This window comes from Canis lupus, chromosome 37 (genome assembly GCF_011100685.1).
Source record: "Canis lupus familiaris isolate Mischka breed German Shepherd chromosome 37, alternate assembly UU_Cfam_GSD_1.0, whole genome shotgun sequence".
Lineage (NCBI taxonomy): Eukaryota > Metazoa > Chordata > Mammalia > Carnivora > Canidae > Canis > Canis lupus.
This window is the reverse complement of record NC_049258.1, coordinates 15,784,113-15,805,819: the sequence shown is the minus strand read 5'-3', so window position 1 is coordinate 15,805,819 and position 21,707 is coordinate 15,784,113. Positions and strand designations below refer to the sequence as shown.

At 38.3% G+C, this 21,707-nt stretch overlaps 2 protein-coding genes across 9 annotated transcripts in view; one reads left to right on the top strand and one right to left on the bottom strand.

Annotated features, from left to right (window-relative positions):
• The window catches only part of METTL21A (methyltransferase like 21A), a 68,135-nt gene extending 61,215 nt beyond the window's left edge, over positions 1 to 6,920 (top strand). For 2 of the 5 annotated variants that reach the window (XR_005385307.1, XM_038585569.1), the window contains one exon: positions 207 to 3,573. Coding sequence is in view for 2 of the 5 variants with exons in the window: in XM_038585569.1 (XP_038441497.1) it covers positions 207 to 220 (14 nt within the window). In the remaining 3 variants the exon portion in view is untranslated. Of the gene's footprint in view, positions 1 to 206; positions 3,574 to 6,075 lie in introns of those variants that run through there. The other 3 variants (XR_005385306.1, XR_005385305.1, XM_038585565.1) reach the window with 3 other exon arrangements.
• The window catches only part of CREB1 (cAMP responsive element binding protein 1), a 62,710-nt gene extending 41,942 nt beyond the window's left edge, over positions 1 to 20,768 (bottom strand). For 2 of the 4 annotated variants that reach the window (XR_005385303.1, XM_038585556.1), the window contains exons 1-2: positions 20,524 to 20,742; positions 2,878 to 2,999 (exon numbers count right to left, since the gene is read on the bottom strand). Coding sequence is in view for 3 of the 4 variants with exons in the window: in XM_038585556.1 (XP_038441484.1) it covers positions 2,878 to 2,991 (114 nt within the window). In the remaining variant the exon portion in view is untranslated. Of the gene's footprint in view, positions 1 to 2,877; positions 3,000 to 20,523 lie in introns of all 4 variants that reach the window. The other 2 variants (XM_038585557.1, XM_038585558.1) reach the window with 2 other exon arrangements.
• Positions 20,769 to 21,707: the final 939 nt, after the last annotated feature.

The following is a 21,707-nucleotide window of genomic DNA, read 5'->3' as shown; positions in this document are numbered from 1 at the left end:
TGAGCAAGTGAAAAAATTCTGTAATTAGGAATAAAAAGAACAAAAACTATATAAATGGGAATAGAAAACTAGCTTTTCTATAACTCAAACAACATGTCATTGTTCTTGGACTGCCTAATAAAGATGACAGATTAAACATGTGTATATTATTTTGCTCCTTTCTGAATCTCCAATTAAATTTCATAAAATTGATTTTGTTTTTACAGGTCCAATCACATGAGCAAAGAGTGGGAAAAGAGATGAGAGTAATAGTTTTGGATGCTGGGAAGACGGATGAATGGTAATGGACTTTGAAGATCTCAAAAGGCCAACTCATGATGTAGAGGCAAGGAAAGCCTGATTTGCACCATAAAATCCTTAAGAGGCTCAGTATCTAAGACACCTTGGAAGGTGGAGTAAAGAGAGAGGCTGAGAAAATAAGGCTAGTTAAAGGTTCTTTGAGAAGCAACTGGATCCCCTCCCCACGCTCCTTGAAGAAGAGTAATTAATCTACCCCATGCTGACAGAAAAACGGAGATTTAATTTCTGGACAGTGGTCTCCTGACTGCCTATACCAAACACTGCTGACAGTGGAGTTACTAACCTCCAGTCTTCTCTCTCTTAGCTCCCAGGCCTTTCCCCTAAGCAAGGGATTAGGAAGGCCTTCCCTCAGGAACCTAACCAATGACAAGGGGCTAAATTAAACAGACTTAAAAGATACTGACATTGGGAAAGCCATAATCACCCTACAGTGAAGCTCGTAATTCATAGCTGTTAGGCCCCAAACACATCCAGAGCTTCCAATAGTTTTTTGGTTTCCTGCTTTAAACTTGAACAGACAAGAACAAATTCTAAGACATTCGAGGAAAGTTTCTAATATAAAAGATGGAGACCAAAACACATTGAAGGGCAAAAAGCTATACAAAGGAAAATCTATGTGGGGAGAAGAAAACTTAAAACCTAATTAATATTCTCAGAGATGACAGAAAATACTGCCTTTGTAAAACATAACAGGATGCTATTAAAACACAAAAGGACCATTCAGAGAACAAAAGGAACTTTTTGGAACAGGAAGCTGAAGAAATCTCCCAGAAAGCAGAGCAAAAAGATGGAAAGCAGTAAAGATGAGAAAATTAGAGAAATAATCCCATAGGTATATCATTTAGATCACAAGGATCCTAGAGAAAAAGAAAGAGGAAAAAACACCTTCAACCAAATAATTTAAAGAAATTGCCCAGAATCAAAGACATGAGTTTGTACCATAAAAGGGCCCACTAATTATATATATAGCACAATGGATAAAAACTATCCGAACCAAGACCCTAATAATGAAATAGTGAAGCACTGTGAACAGAGAGAAATAAGATACTAGAGAAATAAAATAAAGCTGGGAGGGGCAGAGGGAGAGGGAGGAAGAATCTGAAGCCGACTCCACAAGTGTGAAGCCCGATGTGGGGCTTCATCCCACGATCAGGAGATCATGACCTGAGCTAAAACCAAGAGTGGGATGCTTAACCAACTAAGCCACCCAAGTGCCCAAGAAAAAATATTTTTACCAAGAATTTTTTTACCCAAACTTGCTTAAGAAACCACTGGAAAACGTTTTACTGTATCAAGAACACAAAGTCAATAACAGAAAGACAGTAAAGGGAAAGGAATTTCCAGGAATGCATTATACAGCAGACTTAGAGGACAAGCAGAGCAGACAGGATAGTGCCACCCAAGAGATAGGTATGAGGGCTGTCAGCACCAAGATTCCTTCTAGAACTGTACCTTCTTTTTACCAGAGGGTCAAATGCTTGTGTGAGCCCAGACTCTGATCTGTCGTGTTTGCCTTGACCATGTACTGATGAAGTCCTGGCTCTTTCCCCTTTTCCTGCACCTGCCTTATCCAAGTATTTATTTCATTCCCAGATATATTCTGCTTTGTCTCTCCCCTGAGGGTTGGAGGTCAGCCCTAGTACTCTTAGTAGAAAACATAGAGCAGCCCACTCCTTCTGACTATATCCCTGCTGGAGATCAAGTATTTGGGCCATACTTTAGTTCAGTGTAGTAACCATCTGTGTTTAGCCACAGATTCTCCAAGACCCATTCTTGCTCAGGGACTCTCTGAGGAGAGCGTTTAAATTCTTCAGGAAGGCGAAGCTCAACATTCCAGAACCTCTGCTGGAATTATTTTCTCCCGGGAGCCTTTATCAGAAAAAGGCAATATGATACTCTGATCTAGCAGGTTTATGTCTGTTACTTGGTTTTTATATTAACTACCTTTCTCACTCATATATACACAATTAGTGGTTAATAAAATAATTGAGGAAAAATACATCAGAACAAAAAATAAAAATGAGAGAATATAACTCTAGAGATAGAAATGTTTAAGACAGACAAACAGAAGGAATCATGAATTATATTTAAAAGATATAGGAAACAAAAACCCATTATCATTCTTGAAATTTACTTGTGTGTCAATCTATTTGCCTATCCTACTTTTTGGTTTAAGCACATAGAAAAGTTAGCCTGTCGGTTATCTAAATTCCCATGCCTCAAAAAATCTGTGTGATTAAAAAAAAAACAAAAAAAAAGAAAAAAAAAAGCTGTTACCTTATCAGGTATTCTTCCCTTGTTTAAGAGAGATAATCTCTTTCCATTAATCAAAATGTCATTATTCTGAATCAGATCACTACAAATAGGTAATTAGTGTTTTAACAATACATTTTTCTGTTCTGTTACTGAATCATTTCTAAAATTATGCTAATATACTAAGTAAACAGGAATGTTGATATTCTAAGAATGTCTGTGCTCATTCTATGCATCTCTCTGCAATGAAAACTAAATCTTTTTGTCTAAAACATATTCCTCTTGGAAGAGACGTAACTTGGAATCTCTCCATGTATTTTATACCTGGGCTAATGTGGCAATCTGTGGCTGGGCTTGAACTGTCATTTGCTGGTTTTCAGCTTCTGTTACAGCTGCATCTCCACTCTGCTGGTTCTCTGCTCCAGATTCCATGGTCATTTAGTTACCTACAATAATATGGAAGAGTGTTACAAGCACTACAGTGCTTTGTGCTTTTGTGACTTTAAACACAAATTTCAGGTTATAAATAGGTATATGTGCTCGTTAGGTTAGCAAATGTACTTCGAAATCTAGTTAAAAGAAAAAAAACTTGTCTTTTCCCTTGTTATTCCAACTATTTCTTCCACAAATCTCCCCTATTAACAAGGGGAGGAGGGTGCCAATAAAATTCTAATTTCTTCAAACTGTACTCCTCAGGTATGGAGAGAAGGTAGAGTAGAAGAGAGCTGATGCCAGGGTCTATGAAATATTGGCTTCATGGTACTTCCTATTAGGGTATTCCCTCCTTTTACAGGGAAGAAGTAGAAAATTATAAGCTACTTCCACAGGAAATTACTGGGGGTAGGACAAAATCAGCCCAAGTTGTGGGGTATCAAGATAGAAAGGTGGGATAAACAGCCACAGGGCCCAATTAGAGGCCCCAAACACTGCAAATCTTGGGTGTTCTGACTCCTCACCCCATGTACAGTGTACAACACTACACATGCACACAAACATGAAATAAAATTTTGAGTAAGTTAATCAAGGCTGTTCTTTTTCACTTTGGGGCCCTACTTTGCTAGTCTGTTTGTTGGGTAATCTAGCACTAAATGGCAGCATAAGTTAGTGGAGAACAATTCCTAGCAGCAGCAGCTACATGCAGATGAGATATTTCTTTCTGATAACAGAAATAAACTTCTGGTGATAATTATGTCTAAAAGATTCACAATAAAAGGGATTACTTTTTACTTGTGTACTACTGTTATCATTTAGTGCTTTGTATATTACCTGTCAAAAATGAATTTATTAAGAGTGATGATTGCCTATAGTGATTCCATAAATAACACAATAGCCCCAGTTCTTTTCCAGAATTTATTAGATTTATTTTATAACTCTGAAGTTGATAACCAAAATTGTGACTGATCCTTATGTGATTACTACATGTCATCAGAACGTATCACATACTAATACATTTTGCCATGATTCACAGGGTTCTATAAAGTTTTACAAGTGACAAGTAAAAATGGAAGTAAAAATATCTCTGTGGAAAGGAGTATAAATAATTTCGCAATACAGAATCCACAAAAGAGATGACGAAAAGATCAACAGACTTGACTACGTAATTATTTAAAACATTCATATGACAAAAGACACGAAGACAAGTACACAATGAGAAAACATCTGCCAGACATAATCGACAGAATTACATCTAGAATACAGAGAAACTACTAGTCAATAAGAAACTCCATTATTGACTAGTTCACAAAGATATATGTTCAAGGATATTCACTGTAGAATTTTTTATTATAGCAAAAATCTGGAAACTATCATTCGAAGACCATTTGAGAAATTACAGCAATGAAAAAGAGAGAAGTCTAGCTGTAATGTAATGACATATAAAGTTTTCCAAGACAAACTGAGTAGAAGGGCAAGTCACAGAACATATCGTAAAAGAGATTTCTGCTTATGTTAAAAAAAAAAAAGGCAAAAACGTGTCCCATGTATATGCATCAAAAAAAAAGTGTGAGAAGTTATATACTGAATTGTAAGTGGTGGCTCTGAGGAGAGGAAGATGTGGTGGAACAGGATGGAACTGGATAGGGTAAGGACTCTCACTTTTCACATATTTTAGTATTTTATTTTCTTCCCATCAGGACCATTTCCGGATTACTTGCACAATTTAAAAGATTTTAATACCAGAAGTCATGAATAACATTTTGAAAACTATGAACCAAAAACTATGTTTCAATCAGGATTCTGAGATACCTGTTGAAAAACAATTTTAAATCCTAGGTATTTTTATATGAAATTACTAGTTTTGTTTAAATTTTGCCTATACCGTTTACTCCACATTTCCAAAAAGTAAAAATACTATTCTTAAAAATTATCAAATCACTGTATTATTACCTGTGATAACTGAGTTACATACTAACAATCAGTGCTCTTTTAAACTAAAAAATTTAAGACATCAAAAATAACAAAGCAACATCAACAACAAAATAGTTTATAGTTTATGTATCCTAATGTCCATATTTTTTGTCTGCAAGAAAATGGCATATGAAAATAGAAAACTTCATCTCAGTAATAAGTGAGTCCATCAGAGGACAAAAGTGAACAGAGTCAAACTAAATAAGGGCAGAAATCCATGAACTTTTCTTCATCCTCTCCCTAAGCCATCATTTTAATGAGAACAAAAACAAATACAAAGTGATCATAATACATCCTTTGTAGACAGAGTATACACCACCATTTTTAGAAGATTTTACTCCTGGCCACCTTTTGTTTTTAGAACTTGTGCTGTCATTTATATATTTCACTTCCTCATTTGAAAGGCAATCTCCAGCACAGATAGCATTTCTTCTGTTTTTGTTTATTATACAGTATCAGGACTACTTATTTTTTCTGATGTTTAAGGTATAGGGCATCATAATTTTTTGTTGCAGAAAAAAAGACACTATTATAATAAACAAAACTACTAGTTAACTTAAATAATTGTAGCTACAAGGACACATTAAAAACAGGACTGTGATTTGCATTACCTAGATAAAATGCTTTTAAAAAATCACCAACAAAGTGTGATCCTCTCATGTAAACTGTCAGGGTTTTTAAATTAATTAATTAATTAATTAATTTTATGTCAGGGTTTTATGATCATTTCTCATTCAAGCATTATCATTTCTCTCATTAATCTTTTTCATATAAGGGAACAGCCTTCTTAATTTTTATGACTCTTAGCTCAAGTAGGTGATCAACATCCAAAGCAACAGCACAAATACAGTCTTTTATCAGAAAATTCTCAAAGTGCTTTGTTCTCAAAGGGCAAATGAGAATTATTTAAGGAATAACAATTTGCTTCAGATGAGGAACTCTCTGAACTAAAATAGCCACTATTCTTTTGGCTCTTACAGTAAAGGTTTTTTTTCTTTTTTGTTTTTGGGTACCGTAAAGGTATTAGTCTCTCAACTAGACTAAACTAACATTTAAAGTGGGTGTATTCTTTTTGGACTTTGAAAACTTTTGCCCTTTTTCTGTTTATATCTTCAGGTGGTGAGAGAAGAAATACTACAGTATCATATCTACAATCTTCAATTTTTCTATCAACCCAGGGGCAGTCTAGCCAGAACTGCAATATCCAGACACAGGATCAATTACTATAGCTAATATGTGGGTTTCCAAAGTTGTTTGAAGAAAGAAGATTCTTAATTCACTACACAAATGAATGCTTTTCAGGGATACAAAAAATAAAAAAAGACCGAATACTACTATAAAATAAGTAAAAGATCAGGTACATATAAACTTGGAATGTTCTACAAATACTGGACCTGGATTGGATTGGATCTTACTTAGAAATCACTGAAAATGGGCAGCCCGGGTGGCTCAGCGGTTTAGCGCTGCCTTCGGCCTAGGGTGTGATCCTGGAGACCCGGGATCGAGTCCCACGTCGGCTCCCTGCGTGGAGCCTGCTTCTCCCTCTGTCTCTGCCTTGTCTGTGCCTCTCTCTCTGTGTCTCTCATGAATAAATAAATAAAGTCTTTAAAAAAAAAAAAAAGAAATCACTGAAAATCTAGTAGTATTAGCTGACTGGTGATTCTTGATCCGACTGGTGATATTGATTCCGGTAATTCAGAACTACAAAATTTGGGGGATACTGATATTTAAGATTGGGGATTTTCATGATTTATCCCTAAAAACATAATCCTTTGGAAACAGTAAGTTCATAACAAATTTCTAAACAGTATCATGCCTAAAAGAAACAAAAATGGGCGGCCCCAGAGGCGCGCTGCCTTCAGCCCAGGGTGTGATCCTAGAGACCGAGTCCCGCATCAGGTTCCCTGTTTCTCCCTATGACTGTGTATCTGCCTCTGCCTCTCTCTCTCTCTCTCTCTGTCATGAATAAATAAATAAAATCTTAAAAAAAAATGCTCAAACCAATTCACAAAGATATGTATCATTTTGCTATAATGCTTTTGAGAGTTGTGCCTTTAATATGAAAATTAAAAAGTGAAGTGATTCTTAGTATTATTCTTGAGAGAATAAACAATGCTGCTGTGAATAAGGGGGAAAGTGAGCCTAACACCTGGTGGAAAGCTGGATCTGTCACCAAGTGGTCATTGGAAAAAATTGAAAAATTAAACTTTTTGTGTTTCAGTTTCCTCAACTGTAAAAAACTAAGATTGAAAGAGCTCTTCCAATTTTAAATGCTCTGATCTAGGAAATGACACCACCAGCTGTATGTATACACACATAATGCACATAATTATGCAGGCACTTAACAGTATATATAATAAATGAAGTATTTCGTTTTATTCTACAGTAATATATATACATACAGTAAAAGCAGAAAGATTCACTAAGAATAGGTCACCCAGTCTTCTGATCTTGGATTAATACAGAGTCAGTACCACTTACTGATTTATAAAATCATGAGAATGCAATACAATTTGACACAATTAACAGTACTTTAAGAAAATGCTACAACACCAGACTACCAGTCAATAAAGATTCTCTTGCACGGTGGACAGCATCTCTTTTACTCATTATGTTGCTCTGGTCACAACTGTTGTTATTAAGTAGTTTTATAGCCTCTTTTCTTAAATTTAAAGAGGACAAAGAAGTTTTTCCTTTTCATCTTAGAAAGCTTCAAGGAACTTAACTAAGGCTGTATCACTTTTGTACCCTTTACGTAGAAAAGACAGTAGACATTTAAAACTTTAAAATGTAGTTTAGATAAACCTCTCAGTAAAGTGTCAAATGAGTGGTTCCATGACATTTAAAAGAAAAGAAAAGAAAATGTTCTGCAATAGTCAAGAGAATGGGGGAATTCCAAAGAAGCACTGAGGATGGACACAGCATCATAAATTTAGGGAAGAAGAATAACTTTTCTGATAAGAAAAATGGTATGAGCAAAGGCTTACATTAGTATGCCTCTAGAGAAATGGGTGAATTTCTGGCTGGTGTCAGATTCTATACAGAAGCAAGGAGAAAAGACAAATGATAACAGAATAGTCACTCTAATCAGTAACTACTTCCTAGGACAAAATGAAAATTGAGAATGATTATCTCATGATGAGATATCTGATGATCTCTTTAAAGTTATTGAGTTTAGAATTTTTATATTGCAGTGAATTTTACTTCTGCTCTATAAAGCCATATATCCTGAAAGAATTCACCATTTTTAACTACATAAAACCATCAATATCTTCAATTTTAACAACTCACATTATATACATTATACTTGTAATAGGGTATCATATCTGAGGACATATCTCAGGCACCATCAAATTACTGGGGAAAAAGAAATAGACAAAATAATTTGTTTTTAAAAAAACTTTGCCTTTGTGGAACTTACATTCTAGTGTGTGGGAACAGGGGAAAGAAAGTATGTAAAATGTATAATAAATCAGATGGTGAGAAGTATCCTGTAAAAAAAAAAAAAGCTCAGGGGTGCCTAGGTGGCACAGTCAGTTCAGTGTCTGACTGGATTTTGGCCCAGGTCATGATCTCAGGGTTGGGAAGATGGAGCCCTGTATCTAGCACTGCTCAAAATGTGGAGCCTGCTTAAGATTCTATTCTTCCTCCCCGCCCCCCTTCACTTTCTAAAATAAATAAATGAAGCAAGCTGAGAAGGATGCTGGAAGGTTTTCAATATTTTTAAAGCTAACAAGTGAAACTCTCATTGATAAAAGAGCATTTAAATTCACTACTCAATACCTATACAGAACTAACCAAATCAGGAACAATTTCTGGAAGTACTATTTCCATATCTGGCTCTACCAAGTTGACCTAAGCTCATCAAACAAGAATGCAAGTCCGTATCATCACTTTTGCTAAAAATTATTAAGCAAAAGGAACGAATGGTACAGATCTTCACTCTGTTCTTTTTCCTGAACTATTTTTACCTTTAGGAAATAAGTACCTCAGTCCTTAGGACCCTAAATCTTAGGATTCTTTTCAGGTTCAGGTTTATAAAAATAAACCCATCTTCCCGAAAACCTAGTTTACTTTTTAATTCCTAAATCTATGGCCAATTTATTCCAGTTTAGGATGAGATGAATACCTACCATATTCAGAGAAATGAACTATGAATTTTCACTGAAGGAAATGTACCCATAACTAACGGAACATATGAATACTTGCTGTGATTGTTAAAAATGTAAATGACCTTAATTATAAATAAGGAAAAAACCTCCCCCTGCACTCTAGCAAGTGGCCAACTCTTTCTAAACTCAAAAGCTCAAGGATATAAGGAAATCACACTAGAAGAAGTATAGTCTCCATCCAGGGCAACCATAGCAAAATGCACATTTGGGCACATGATTTTAAAACTACAGGACTGGGATCCCTGGGTGGCGCAGTGGTTTGGAGCCTGTCTTTGGCCCAGGGTGCAATCATGGAGACCCGGGATCGAATCCCACATCGGGCTCTCGGTGCATGGAGCCTGTTTCTCCCTCTGCCTGTGTCTCTGCCTCTCTCTCTCTCTGTGACTATCATAAATAAAAAAATAAAAATTAAAAAAAAAAAAACTACAGGACTATTTTGTTGTCACAGTCAAATATATTGCTAAAAATATTTTGCAGAAGTGTACCTAGAAACATCCCTGGGTGATAAAGAATATTCTGTACATATTTTATACCTATTTAGTTTTTAGGATAAACGTTTGAAGCATTGCTAACATATTCTCAACAACGCCAATATGTCTTAATTTTCTTAAGTGTTATGATTACTTTACTAAAGAAAGTAACAAAATGTTCAGGTGCTACACTACAGACTTTGGCTTTCCAAGCAGCAATAACTATGTTGCACTGCCTTTTTTCCTCTATTTTTCCCCCTGTACATTTTTGGGGGGTTGTTAACTTTGAAATACTTGTCATTTATCATATGCTCAATCTAGTGCAACTGAGATGTATGCCATCAATACTGGAAATTTAGCAATGCTCCAGGTTTCTAATGCTAATAAGTCTTTTGGTATTAAATTTAGCATATCTTCACTAAAACCAGAAAGGAAAATAGCAGATTCACTGTTGTATGTGTATACATAACATATAGGTATGTATATATGCACACACACACCTCTCAACACAACACAGATACTGACTTCAACTCTAAAATTTTATTAAGTTAGAATAATCACACCGTTCCAAAATGAAGTTATATATGACTGAGAAAGAATATGAACGGATGTGTGATAAACTAAAATAAATTTGTGTCTTTATTAAATAAATTCTGACAGAATTTTCAGAAAGTTTACTCTGTGCTCCTACCAAGGTCCTTCTCCCTTAATTAGGAGAACAAATCCATACTTCTGCCTCTCATCTAGGTTTTATAGAAAGGTAACAAAAGTTGTACATGAAGTTGATTATGTGATTTGAACTTGATGAGATTTAAACATTTTAAGACAAAAATAAAAGCCTAAAAATTGGCTTATATATTTTAATAAATTCTTTGTATTAATAGTAAGTATCAGTATAACCCAACCACCACTACCAAAAAAGGCAGCATACTGTAATGGGAAAGTTTTCAAGGTTATCTAATAAAATTAATTCCCTGATATATTTGTTCATTGGACTGAAATCAGAGACTGCTTTAAGTTCAATATTCATATTCTACAATTTATTGCACTTTTGTGATTACCACAGTATTTGAATGCTATTTTTTAAAAGATTTTATTTATTTATTCATGAGAGAGAGAGAGAGAGAGAGAGGCAGAGACACAGGCAGAGGGAAAAGCAGGCTCCATGCAGGGAGCACGACAGGGGACTCGATCCCTGGACTCCCGGATCATGCCCTGGGTCAAAGGCAGGCACTAAACTGCTGAGCCACCCAGGGATCCCCTGAATGCTATTTTTAATGTTATTTTTAAATGTGTAGCATGTGCCACAAGACATTGTTCTCAAAGAAATATTTAGCAGAATTGAATTAGAAAAATGTTACATGATTTATAGAAACATATTGCATGATGATAGCCATCCTACGTGACTAATTCTACAGTAACTTTCAAGAGAAAAGCTTAGTGCTTTCTCAAATCAAAGTCATTATTTTCTAAGTACTGGCAAAATGTATTTAAGTAAGACTGACTTATCTGGGTTCTCAAGTAAGGCTTCATGTATCTGGTCACCAAGAGACAAACAGTGTTGCTTAGCAAGGCAGCAACCATGACTGTGCATTATTTTAGATGATAACATTTTATCCTATCCCTCCCTATTTTCCTTTCTCGCCCATCCAATACTATGTTTACAGCTTTTTACACCTTAAGCATTTCAAAGATGTGATCCTATATAAACTTCCTGCGTGAAGTTCTATTAAATGGATTTTTTGAAGCTAAATTTTTTTTTTAAGGAAAAAAGGATTATACACCTCCTACATGCAGTTACTTATAGAAAAGCAATTTCTGTGTTGACTAAGGAGTGAAACTGTCTTCAAATTTTAAGTTCTAATTCATAAACTAGCTCAATGCTAAAACTGTAAGGATCCACAAAAGTTATGCCCTCAAGTTAAATATTTAAACCCGAGGGACTACGTGAAAATCACTACATTCAAGTGGAAAATTAATACCCAAGTGTGTTTAGAGAGTTAACATTTATTACTTTGACAGATCTGTTTTGAACTAAATTTTGAAATGCTATTCTTCGTGAATTATTTACAAATTAGACACTGAAGAGTGACAATTCACTTTTCCTGAAGTGAGACAGCACGTGTTACAGGAGAAGTCATAAGACAGGAATCTTGGTTTTAGCTCTGACTTCACAGATGGAGAACTAGACATGTGAAGAGATTTGCAAGGAATTTACAAGACTGCAGAGGTATACCACATAGCCTCCAATATTACAAAATGTGAAGAATTCTTTGTATATTTGGCAGTGAAACCACATGGACAATTAAGCCACATGCTAAGTGTATATATATGTATATGTATATGTGTATGTATATGTGTGTGTATATATATATATATATATATATAAATTTTTTTTGGCTAAACATTATTATGCTTTGCTTGCTAGAAAAAGCCCAAGCACACCTAAGGCACCAAGGATATATTAGACTATATTTACAAATTAGCCATGATAAAGCTACAAAGCCAATAAATAATAAGCAGACAACAGCAAAGACTTTGTGTACGGTTTTGATGAAAGATTCACTTCAAGTTTAGGTATCTTTATCTTTATTCCTTAAAGAATCAACATCAAGTATAATCAGTGATGTACTTTTTTTTTTTTACCAACCTGCTAGTGATTTCTGATAAGGTCATTTTGATTAATAATAATACAATCTCATGCCATTTCTCAGGTCTCAAAGGCAAAAAGTGTTAGTAAAGCATCAGAACTTAATGAAAACTCCAAGTAGAAAAACTTCTTTTTAAGCTATGGAAAAATGAGCCTAATTTCCTTGGCTCTTAAAAAAAATGAATCTGTATTTCACTAAGTTTTAACTGTCTGAAGCATATAGGTCTGCTTCCTTTAATCTTTACCTCTCTACAGGGGGACTGTATTTGATCCTGCCTTTCAAAGTTGTGACCCTCCCAAGAGGGAATCATTTATTAAACAAATAAACAAATTTTAATTTTAATTTTAAATTAAACAAATTTTCTGTGCCTATTACATAATAAGCGTTCTGCCGAAAACTATGGGGACTAGAGTATAAAACAGACAAGAAATTTTCTCTCAAAAAGCTTACAAGCTAACAAGAGATAAAATACGTATTATATATAAAGATATACATGCAGATATAGACACACATACAGAGCTGGGCAAGTACAAACTAATTTTTATGACCAGGTTGCCTATAAATTCCCTCCAAATAAGTATTTAATAACAATGATTTAAGCTCAGAAACTTCCGGTTCAAAATGACAGACATACAATGAATTATAGAAAAAAATAAAGTACGAGCTGGCTATTTACGGTAATCTTTCTACTGATGTAGAGTTTTGAAAAATTTAATTATTTAAAGTAGGCTCCATGGCCAAAGTGTGGTTTGAACTCATGACCCTGAGGTCAAGAGTCACAGACTCTACCGACTGAGCCAGCCTGGTGCCCCTCCTATTGATGTAGATCTACTTAGTATAATAATAAAACCTATGTATTTTTTAATACCTTGGCTAGAACACTTCCTCCAAGTGAACTTTTATAAACCTAAACTATTACTGTTTAGGAAAAAAAATCCTAGTAATCATTAATAAAGCTAGAAACAGGAAAATTTCCTTTACAAAAAGATAACGCTACAAAAACAGTGATGACTATGCTTACTGTTATTTCTTGCACAGGGAAAAGGCTCTACTAGCAAATAAATCATTTAAGCTCTCCAGGGTTCAGTTTAGTCATCTGTAAAAAATGAAGGAGTTACTACTTCCTTAATGATAAAAGTTTGTTAAGTGTGAATTCCCCCAACATTGTAGAGTTTGAGTAATACACTATCCACATACAAACAGAATAAGCTCTTCATAACAAATTAATTCTCAAAATATGGTACTTCAAATTAAAATGTTTCACTGAAAGTGGTTATTTCTTGATTTTGTACCTCATTCTACTTCCATGTCTTCATCTTTGTCCTTGCCACGGCCTAGACTCCCTTTAATCGCTACCCATCCAAGTTCTTCAGTATTCAACTTATATTTTCTCATAAAACTTTTCCTCATTAAATTCCTCTTCTAAACTCTACGGCCCTTCAAGACAGTAGTGAAGAACTGATATTGTGCCATGCATACGTCTTTTTCTTACACGACTTTTGTCTCTCCACTACTGTACGTAGGTTCTCTGGGAGCAGGAGCCACATAATCAGGCTTTATTGTTTATAGCAACTAGCATAATGCTTCATTTCATATCTATAAAAATACTGACTGAATAAATTTTCTCATGATTATTTCACTTACTATAAAAAAGTCAATGGTCAATAAATGTTCATGGAATAAATGACTAGACTGATAAGTGACAGTAAATTAAACCAAAGCATCAGTATTACTGGTCATAGCAAACAAAGCTGCTAAACCATACTTTTAAGGAAATGATACTCCATTAGGAGTACAAATAGTTTGGAACAAATAACAATTTTCACTTGAGCAAAAACAACATATTTCTCAATCCTACTGCCAATTGTCCACACAAACAGGGATAACAGCCCTAAGAAATAATGGCTATTCAGCTTTGGCTAAATTACAAACATTTTTAGTTACATCTATACTGTCATATAATCATAACCAGAAGCTCATTAGAAACAACTCATTAGATATATTCTAAATAACCAGCTTATTAAACATAACTCTTAAAATTGAAGAATGAAATTTTTTTTTAAGAATGAACTCAAGTTTTAGAGAAGATTCACTAACCTTTGGGAAATAAATTTTCTATTACCATTGGTATAAGTCAACTTCAGATCTACCCTCTACTCTTAACCAAGGTCATTCTTAGCAATTTTAAATTCCTACTTAGTTCTCTCTTCTACAACAAAATGTCAGTCTTTGCTTCTTGCTTTTGCAAAAAACTCACTATCAATCCTTCAGACCTCTTACTCTCCAAAACTTGCTCCTTATTATTCAGAGATCCTAAATTAATCCAACAGCAGAAAGAAAACTTACAAGTGTAAGTTTGTTCAGATAGCCCATCTCATTCATGGTAAACTCCTTTATTATTTCACCTCAATCATAAGATGATGCAACTTGGGCATTTAAGTTTATCAAGGAGTACTACTTTTTTAAAGTTGAAATTCATGTAACTAGCCTCAAGAACTGATTAAATATATATTAAAGGTAATTTTTCATCATTGGAAATGTAAAAGAGTGTCTTCTATTTATCTATCAGAATAAATACCAGAATATGAATGACTAATCTTCCCCCCCCCCTTTTTCTTTTTGATAACCTAGAAAACAGGTGAGTAAAACTCTAGGTAAAATATAACAAAACATCTCTCTATAGGGCCAAGTCTGGCACAGCTAAGAATGCAAAACAAAACAGAGTGTTTATGTATTTTGAGGAGAGAGAAGTATTCTGAATAACAAAATCCAATAGCTACGCTTTATCCAAGTTTCAAACAAGTCTCAAAAACTGACACTTACAGATATTAGTACAGAGTAAGTTTAAAACCATCCTTTCTTCTTACAGCTTCAGAAAGTTAGCCAGGATTAAGCTCTTCTATCATGACTAAGTTAGCATATAAAATAGGCAGAGGAAAACAGTCATTTTCACATTACCATATTGTCCCATTAGTTCATGATCTTAACCCCCACCACAAAAGACAATTTCCTGGATTCCAAGATATGGTGAGAAATCATTTAACTCCCTGGTAGTCCATAGATAGGTTCCAGAAGGAAAATGTTCTGCCTTAAGATTTCAATTATCTCCATCCCCCTAAATCTGTAAAGATTAGTCCTTTGTAAACATTTAATCACTGAGCAGACAAAAACCAAATATGTCAATATTTTATATAAATTACTGTAAATCCTCAAAATACTAGTAAGGCAATATTCTTACATTAAGAACTTTCACACATATAACTGTCGACTTGAGCACACAAAAAATGATATGCACCACAACAGCTTCATTTAATGACTTGGTTTTTTTGAAAGATAAGAGACTTATGTGTGTCATTGCTGCTGGATTATTATATATCATTTTCTTTCTAAGTTTAATCAACTTAAAACACAGCACGTGTATTTTAAAGATAAATACACTAACTGCATGTAAAATGTACTATAATTAAAGGCTACGTAGATGAGCCACGAAAGAAAAAGAGAAGTACTGAAACTTGTTTTGTGTTCTAGTTGAAATGAGTACTAACTGGTTCAATTGGTTGACCAGGGATTCCCGCCCCACCACACACGCATCACACAATCATCTAAGCAGTAAAGTCTAAGTAGACAAGCATATCAGTGAAACTCAATTTTTCCTTGTTATCTATGTATTATTAGCTATTACCATTGCTATCTACTCAGGTATCTAATATAAAACTCACTGATAATTACACTAAGAAATACTAGAAAACCATCAAAGAAAAAGTTAACGAGAATATAAGGGAAAAAAACTGGGAAAAGGCTAGTACACTAATCAGCATTACTGGGTAGTACTATCGCATGAAAATAGTCTGCTTAAAAAAAAAGACTGGACTACAGGGGATGTTCTTTCTCATTTAAAGGAAAAATTACAGACACTTTTTTGGCTGCAGTAATAGAAAGAAGTCTGTTCCGGGTATAGGAATCTCAACAAGAGAGTTAAATTCAGACTGAACTAACTTTGTGAATTAACTTTTTACACAACTTGCCTTTTCATGCACATCTGGATCATTTCACTAAAACTTTTAAAAACTAGAGCTAAAGAGGCAGTAAGGCAGTTCAAATAACCACTTCCTGTCAGAAACTGGTCTTTCATTTAAAGAAATAAAGGCATAATGACAGATTCCCTTAGTTTAAAAGGTCATACAAGACCGAAAAATAAAATCAGCTCACTAACTGGTTAATAAATACAGGTACATCCTACAACGAAATACCTCATTAAAAAAATGAAGCTCTATGTACTAATATAAACCAGCGGCTAACCCATATTAGGTGAAAAAAAGCAGGATACAGAAAAAAAAAAAGAAAAAAAAAGTGTGGGGCATGGGGTGGGGAGCACATACTTTATAGGAACAGAATTACCTCTGAAAGGACAAAGAAGAAACTGACAACACTTGGGCCATGGGAATGAGCGTGAGGCTGTTATCACATGGCCATCTGCTATATTACATTTTATGTGTTTTGAATTCCGGATTATCTGCATGAATTACTTATTAAAAAATAAAACTGGAAATATAAATACATAATCTTCCTTTCTTCCATTACTTCACCAAGGGTGTTCTCTCCTTTGGTTGCTTTCTTATGACATATATTCTGCCTTAGATTAGTCATCATGTCCCCAAAATTCCTTGAGTGTAGAGATAAAACAATGTAAGTCATCTTTGGATTCATTGCCACTTCTGGCCAAGTGTATTAAATGCATTAATAATGAATAATTTTTTAAATTATAGGAAATGTTTGCTGAGCACTTGTAAAATGCTGGGCATTTAATATGTATTAACTTACATCACACCCACATTTCTATGAAGGTAGATATAGTACATCTGTGACCAAGAAAATTGAGGAGTGGAGAAGAAAAATCTGCTGAAGGTCCCACAGCCAGGAAGTTAAAATAGAGCTTAAAAATGAATAGGTATCGTTAATTGAGTCCCTAAGGAGGTACCTTATAATTATCTCACAGCCCTATAAAGTAGGTGGTATTCTAATTTAACAGATAAGGAAACCAAGGTTGAGAAAGATTAAGAAACTTCCGCAGGTCACAAAATTTCTTGAGGGTAGGCGCATGAATGATAGTAAGTGGCAACATAAGTGGCAACAAGAGGAACGAAACCCAGGCCTGTGAACCCAACCCAATGCTCTTTCCACAACTACATTGTCACAGTAAATGCTAACTAAATATTTGAATTACCACAAACTGTTGCCTCAAGTGATTCCTCAGTAGAGATGAGTTCACACATGAGTGAGGCAAAAAAAAAAAAAAAAAAAAAAAAAACCCTTGCATTTTTTCCCCATTCCTGGACTACCTAGTATACTATTTAATAAAGAAGCTATCACTGGAAGTGACATTGTACATCAAGAAACACATGCGTGGAAAAAAAAAAAAAAAAGAAACACGTGTGTAAGACTGACACAGCCTGCGATAAACAAGCCTATATAACCATATCTGGGAAGCTGTTTTATGGAATAAATAAAATTATAAATTTCAGTGATACATTGGAAGCATTTGTTTAATTTTTTCTACTGTGGAAAAAAATGAAAGAAACTTTTAAAATAAGATGAAGGAGGGTACACATACTTGGTTTTACTATAACCATATATTCAAAAAATAAAGCCCAATGACTCAGGATGAGATAAAGCTACTTCTCTATAAAAATGAAAATTTCTATTAATCAGATATAATCAAGAAAATGAATTTCAGAAAGCAGGAAAAGGAAGGTATGATTTTATGAATCAGGTTTCTAAGTTTCCTTAGGTTTTTATGTGAAAAAAAAATCATTCAAAAAGAGGTAGCACTATTGTTTTAAATTCCACAAGAAGTGGCCTTTTAACATTTTTCAGTTTGAGTCAAATATTTGCTCTCTGAATCCATGTATCAATTTAAAAAAAGGTACAAGGAGATTTAGCTGTAATATTTACTGATCCCTAGGTGACATAAGTATAATTATAACCAGGCTCCAAGTGAACATTCAAAAATTATTAAGTTTGAAAAGTTCCACTTGGAATTGCTAAGAAGTGCAGATTATGAATCTATAAATAAAACAAAACCTAAAAGTTCTTTTGGATAAGACAAGAAAAAAATCCACCAGAAAATAAATATATATATTTTTAATTCACAGAGAAAGAGTCGCTCTCATACATTCTCACATAAGGGAAAAAACTATTGTGCTCGGGTTGATGCTGGCTTGCAGAAAATCTGAAGGAAAAACAGTAATCTGTGGCATCATCAATACTATAATTTCTTCAGTGTTTGTAAATAAAATCACCTCCCCAATCCTTATGTAAACACTCTTTACTATATCTCTAAGTTTCTCAGCAATGGCACTGCTAAATGTGTTTTTTTCTGGACTTACAACAGAGTAAAGTAGGTTTTGAAAAAAGGGGCTCGGATAAATTAAAATCAAAAGACAGTGCTTACATTACCAACCATATTTATTCTTAAGAATCCTCGTACCCGTCAATCACAATGCTATCCTACTATGACAGGGAGTAATTTCAAAACAAATAGCTTGTTCATCTTTCGCACCACCTAAAATAAACTCTTAAATCAGGAAATGAGCTGTGAGTGTGAAAAGATTTCAATAGCTGGCAACCAAAGTTATCTTTTACACCAAACCTTTCGAAGGCAGAACTGATGCGAGCTACGGCTAGGATAAAAATCCTAACTTCTTGGGACGCTTACGACAAATTTAAATAGGTCATATTCCAGATCCTTTAAAGACCGTCTTTTAATCTTTAATGTGTCCGTGACTTTTCTGTCGTTCCTTTTCCCCAAAAGGCAAAGAAGAAATTTTAAAAAATAAATAAATAAATAAAAATAAAATAAAATAAAGGCTTGTGGCTTCAACTTCTGTGGGTCCCCAGGCCGAGATTACTTACTGCATGGGAGGCGAGGCAAACACTGGACAGTTTTAAATGCCTATTTTTAGAATCAGTATTAATCAGTCTCTTATTTAAGTTTCGACAGCTATAATATGTGGGAAACTTAGTAGGGGGGTGAGAGATCCAGAGGACCCAAGCTCGGTTGGCACGGTTGACCCCCGCGTACCTCCCCCCCCAAAAAAGTGATGTAAAACAAAAGTGCATCGGCTAATACTCGTTTCAGCGAAGTGTTTCAGAATGATAGACCTCAAGGGTTGTTATTACCTTATTGAAAAGGGTTAAAATCGAAACCGTTTTTCAAACACCAGCTTCCCTTTTACAGGATCCCAACAGTTTTTTGTTTTTTTTTTTTACAAAAGTTTGACAAATGTTTTTCTTTGCATCCTCCCCGCACCCGGCCTTCCTCCTCAAAAGAATGCATTTCCATGACTACTGAGTTTAAAAAAAAAAAAAAAAAAGAGAGAGAGAGAGAGAGTGAAAAATCATATTCAAAAGCACGGTTCTCCTCATCTCAACTTAAGCAGAAAAGGAGAGAAAACAGTCTTCTCTCCCCAACGCGGTGGGAGCGGAGGGAGGAGGAGGAGGGGGGGGAAAGGGCACGAATAAAATACAGCACGAGAGGAAACCTTTGGTTTCGAACTTTATTGCACAAAGAGTGGAGAGGAGAAGAGTAGGTCAGACGTCGCGGCGCTTCCCGCGGCGGAGCGGGCACGGCAGGCACCGGGGCTCCCGGGGAGGCAGGCACCTTCACCTCCTCTGCCCTCAACTGTCGCCTTCTTCCTCCTCCGCCCCCCGCGGCCGCCCCGGCGGACGGCCCGGCCAGGTCGGCCAGGGCGGGCGAGGTCGGGCCAGGTCGGGCCGGGCCGGGCCGGGGGCGCGGCGGGCGGCGGGCGGGCGAGCGGCCGGGCCGGGCCCGGCGGGCGGCGGGCGGCGGGCGGCCTCCCCCGGGGCGGCTCCGGGCTCCGGGCTCCGGGCTCCAGGCTCCCGGCCCGGCTCGGCGGCGGGAACGCGGGCGCCAGCTCTCCGCGGCCGCCCGCCCGCCCGCCCGCACACACACCCCCGGCCGCCGGCTCCCACCCCGCCCGCCCGCCGCCCGCCGCCCCCCGCCATGAGCGCCGCCGCTGGCTGCAGGCAGAGTCGCTGCCGCCCCGGCCGCCGCTGGCTCCGGTCCGCCGCCATTATTCTTTGTTCGCTGCGAGCGGCGGCGATGTTGTGGGGCTCGGGCGGAGGCTCCATCTTTACCGCGGCCCCTCCTGCGAGGGGAAGGCCCCGAGCGCGGCTGTCCGGCGCCTCCCCGTCCCCCCTCCGTCCCCCCGGCTCTCTCCGGCTCCTGCCTCCTCCTCCTGCTCCTCTTACCGGTGGTACAAGCTCCTCCGTCACTGCTTTCGTTCGCGGCCCGGATCTCGCTGGAGTTTTATTCTCTCCCCCACGTAACACACCGCGTCAAACTACACCTCCGCCGCGTCACTCACCAACACTCCGCTTCTCCCAGCCGCCCGGGCCACAGGCAGCAGCAGCCGCCGCCGACTGAGGAGCCGCAGCCAGGGAGCCAGCCAGCGCCGCCCAGTGCCGAGTGCGCAGCGGCCGCGCACGGAAACAGCCGAGCCCGGCCCGGAGGAGCTCGAGCGGCCCCGCCCCCCCGCGCCGCAGGCGGAACTTGCCGAAGGCCTTCGGGCGCCTCCGGCCGAGCGGGGTGGCGGCCGGGGTTCGCGAGCGGAGCGGCGCGGGAGGCGTGGCCCGAGCCCCACCTCGCGGGCCGCGCGGCTGCAGCCCCGCGGCGGAAATCGGCGGCAGGAAGGCGGCTTCGCGAGTGTGGCCCGCTGGGGGAATTCCCCGGGGGTGTCGGCGGCTGGGTGGAAACCCCCCGCGGCTGCCTGCCCCCCCCCGCCCCCGTCCCCTGCGGCGGGCCCGGCCTGAGCCCCGGGAACTTTGGAAGGCTGCGGGGCCGCGGCCGAGCGAGCCGGGAGGAGGGGCGGCGGGGGCTCTGCAATCGTCCCGGAGCCTGCGGGCTCGGGGCGGCGGGGGCTCTGCAAACGTCCCGGAGCCTGCGGCCTGCGGGCCGGGGCTCGGGGCCCCGCGCTGCCCGCGCCGAGGGGCGCCCGGGAGGGGAGGGTTTGCGCGGCCCCGCGGCCCCTCCTCTCCGAGAGTCAGCGCGGGGAGACCTGGGGGCCGCCCGCCCGGCTCCTCCACCTCGGGGCGTGCGGGGGCGGGGGCCCCGGGGCGCCTTGCGGGGTGCAGCCCGGCGGCCCAGCGGCCGGGGCGGTGGAGGACCCGGTCCGCCCTCGGGGGCCTCCGAGCGAGGACCGGTCCTGACCGAGGTTGCTCTGGGACCCTCCGAAGTATGACCCCCCCCCCCCCGCCCTCACTCCCCACCTGCCCGCCGGCCCGCCTTTTTTTTTTTTTTTTTTTTTTTCTTTTTTTCTTTTTTTCCTGGCACCGCCGGGTCGCTGGCTCTTCAGCGCCGTTTCCCCCTCTGGTTTGCACCCACGGCGCCCGTTTCTTCACCACCCACTCCCACTCCAAAGCCGACAGTGTGACTA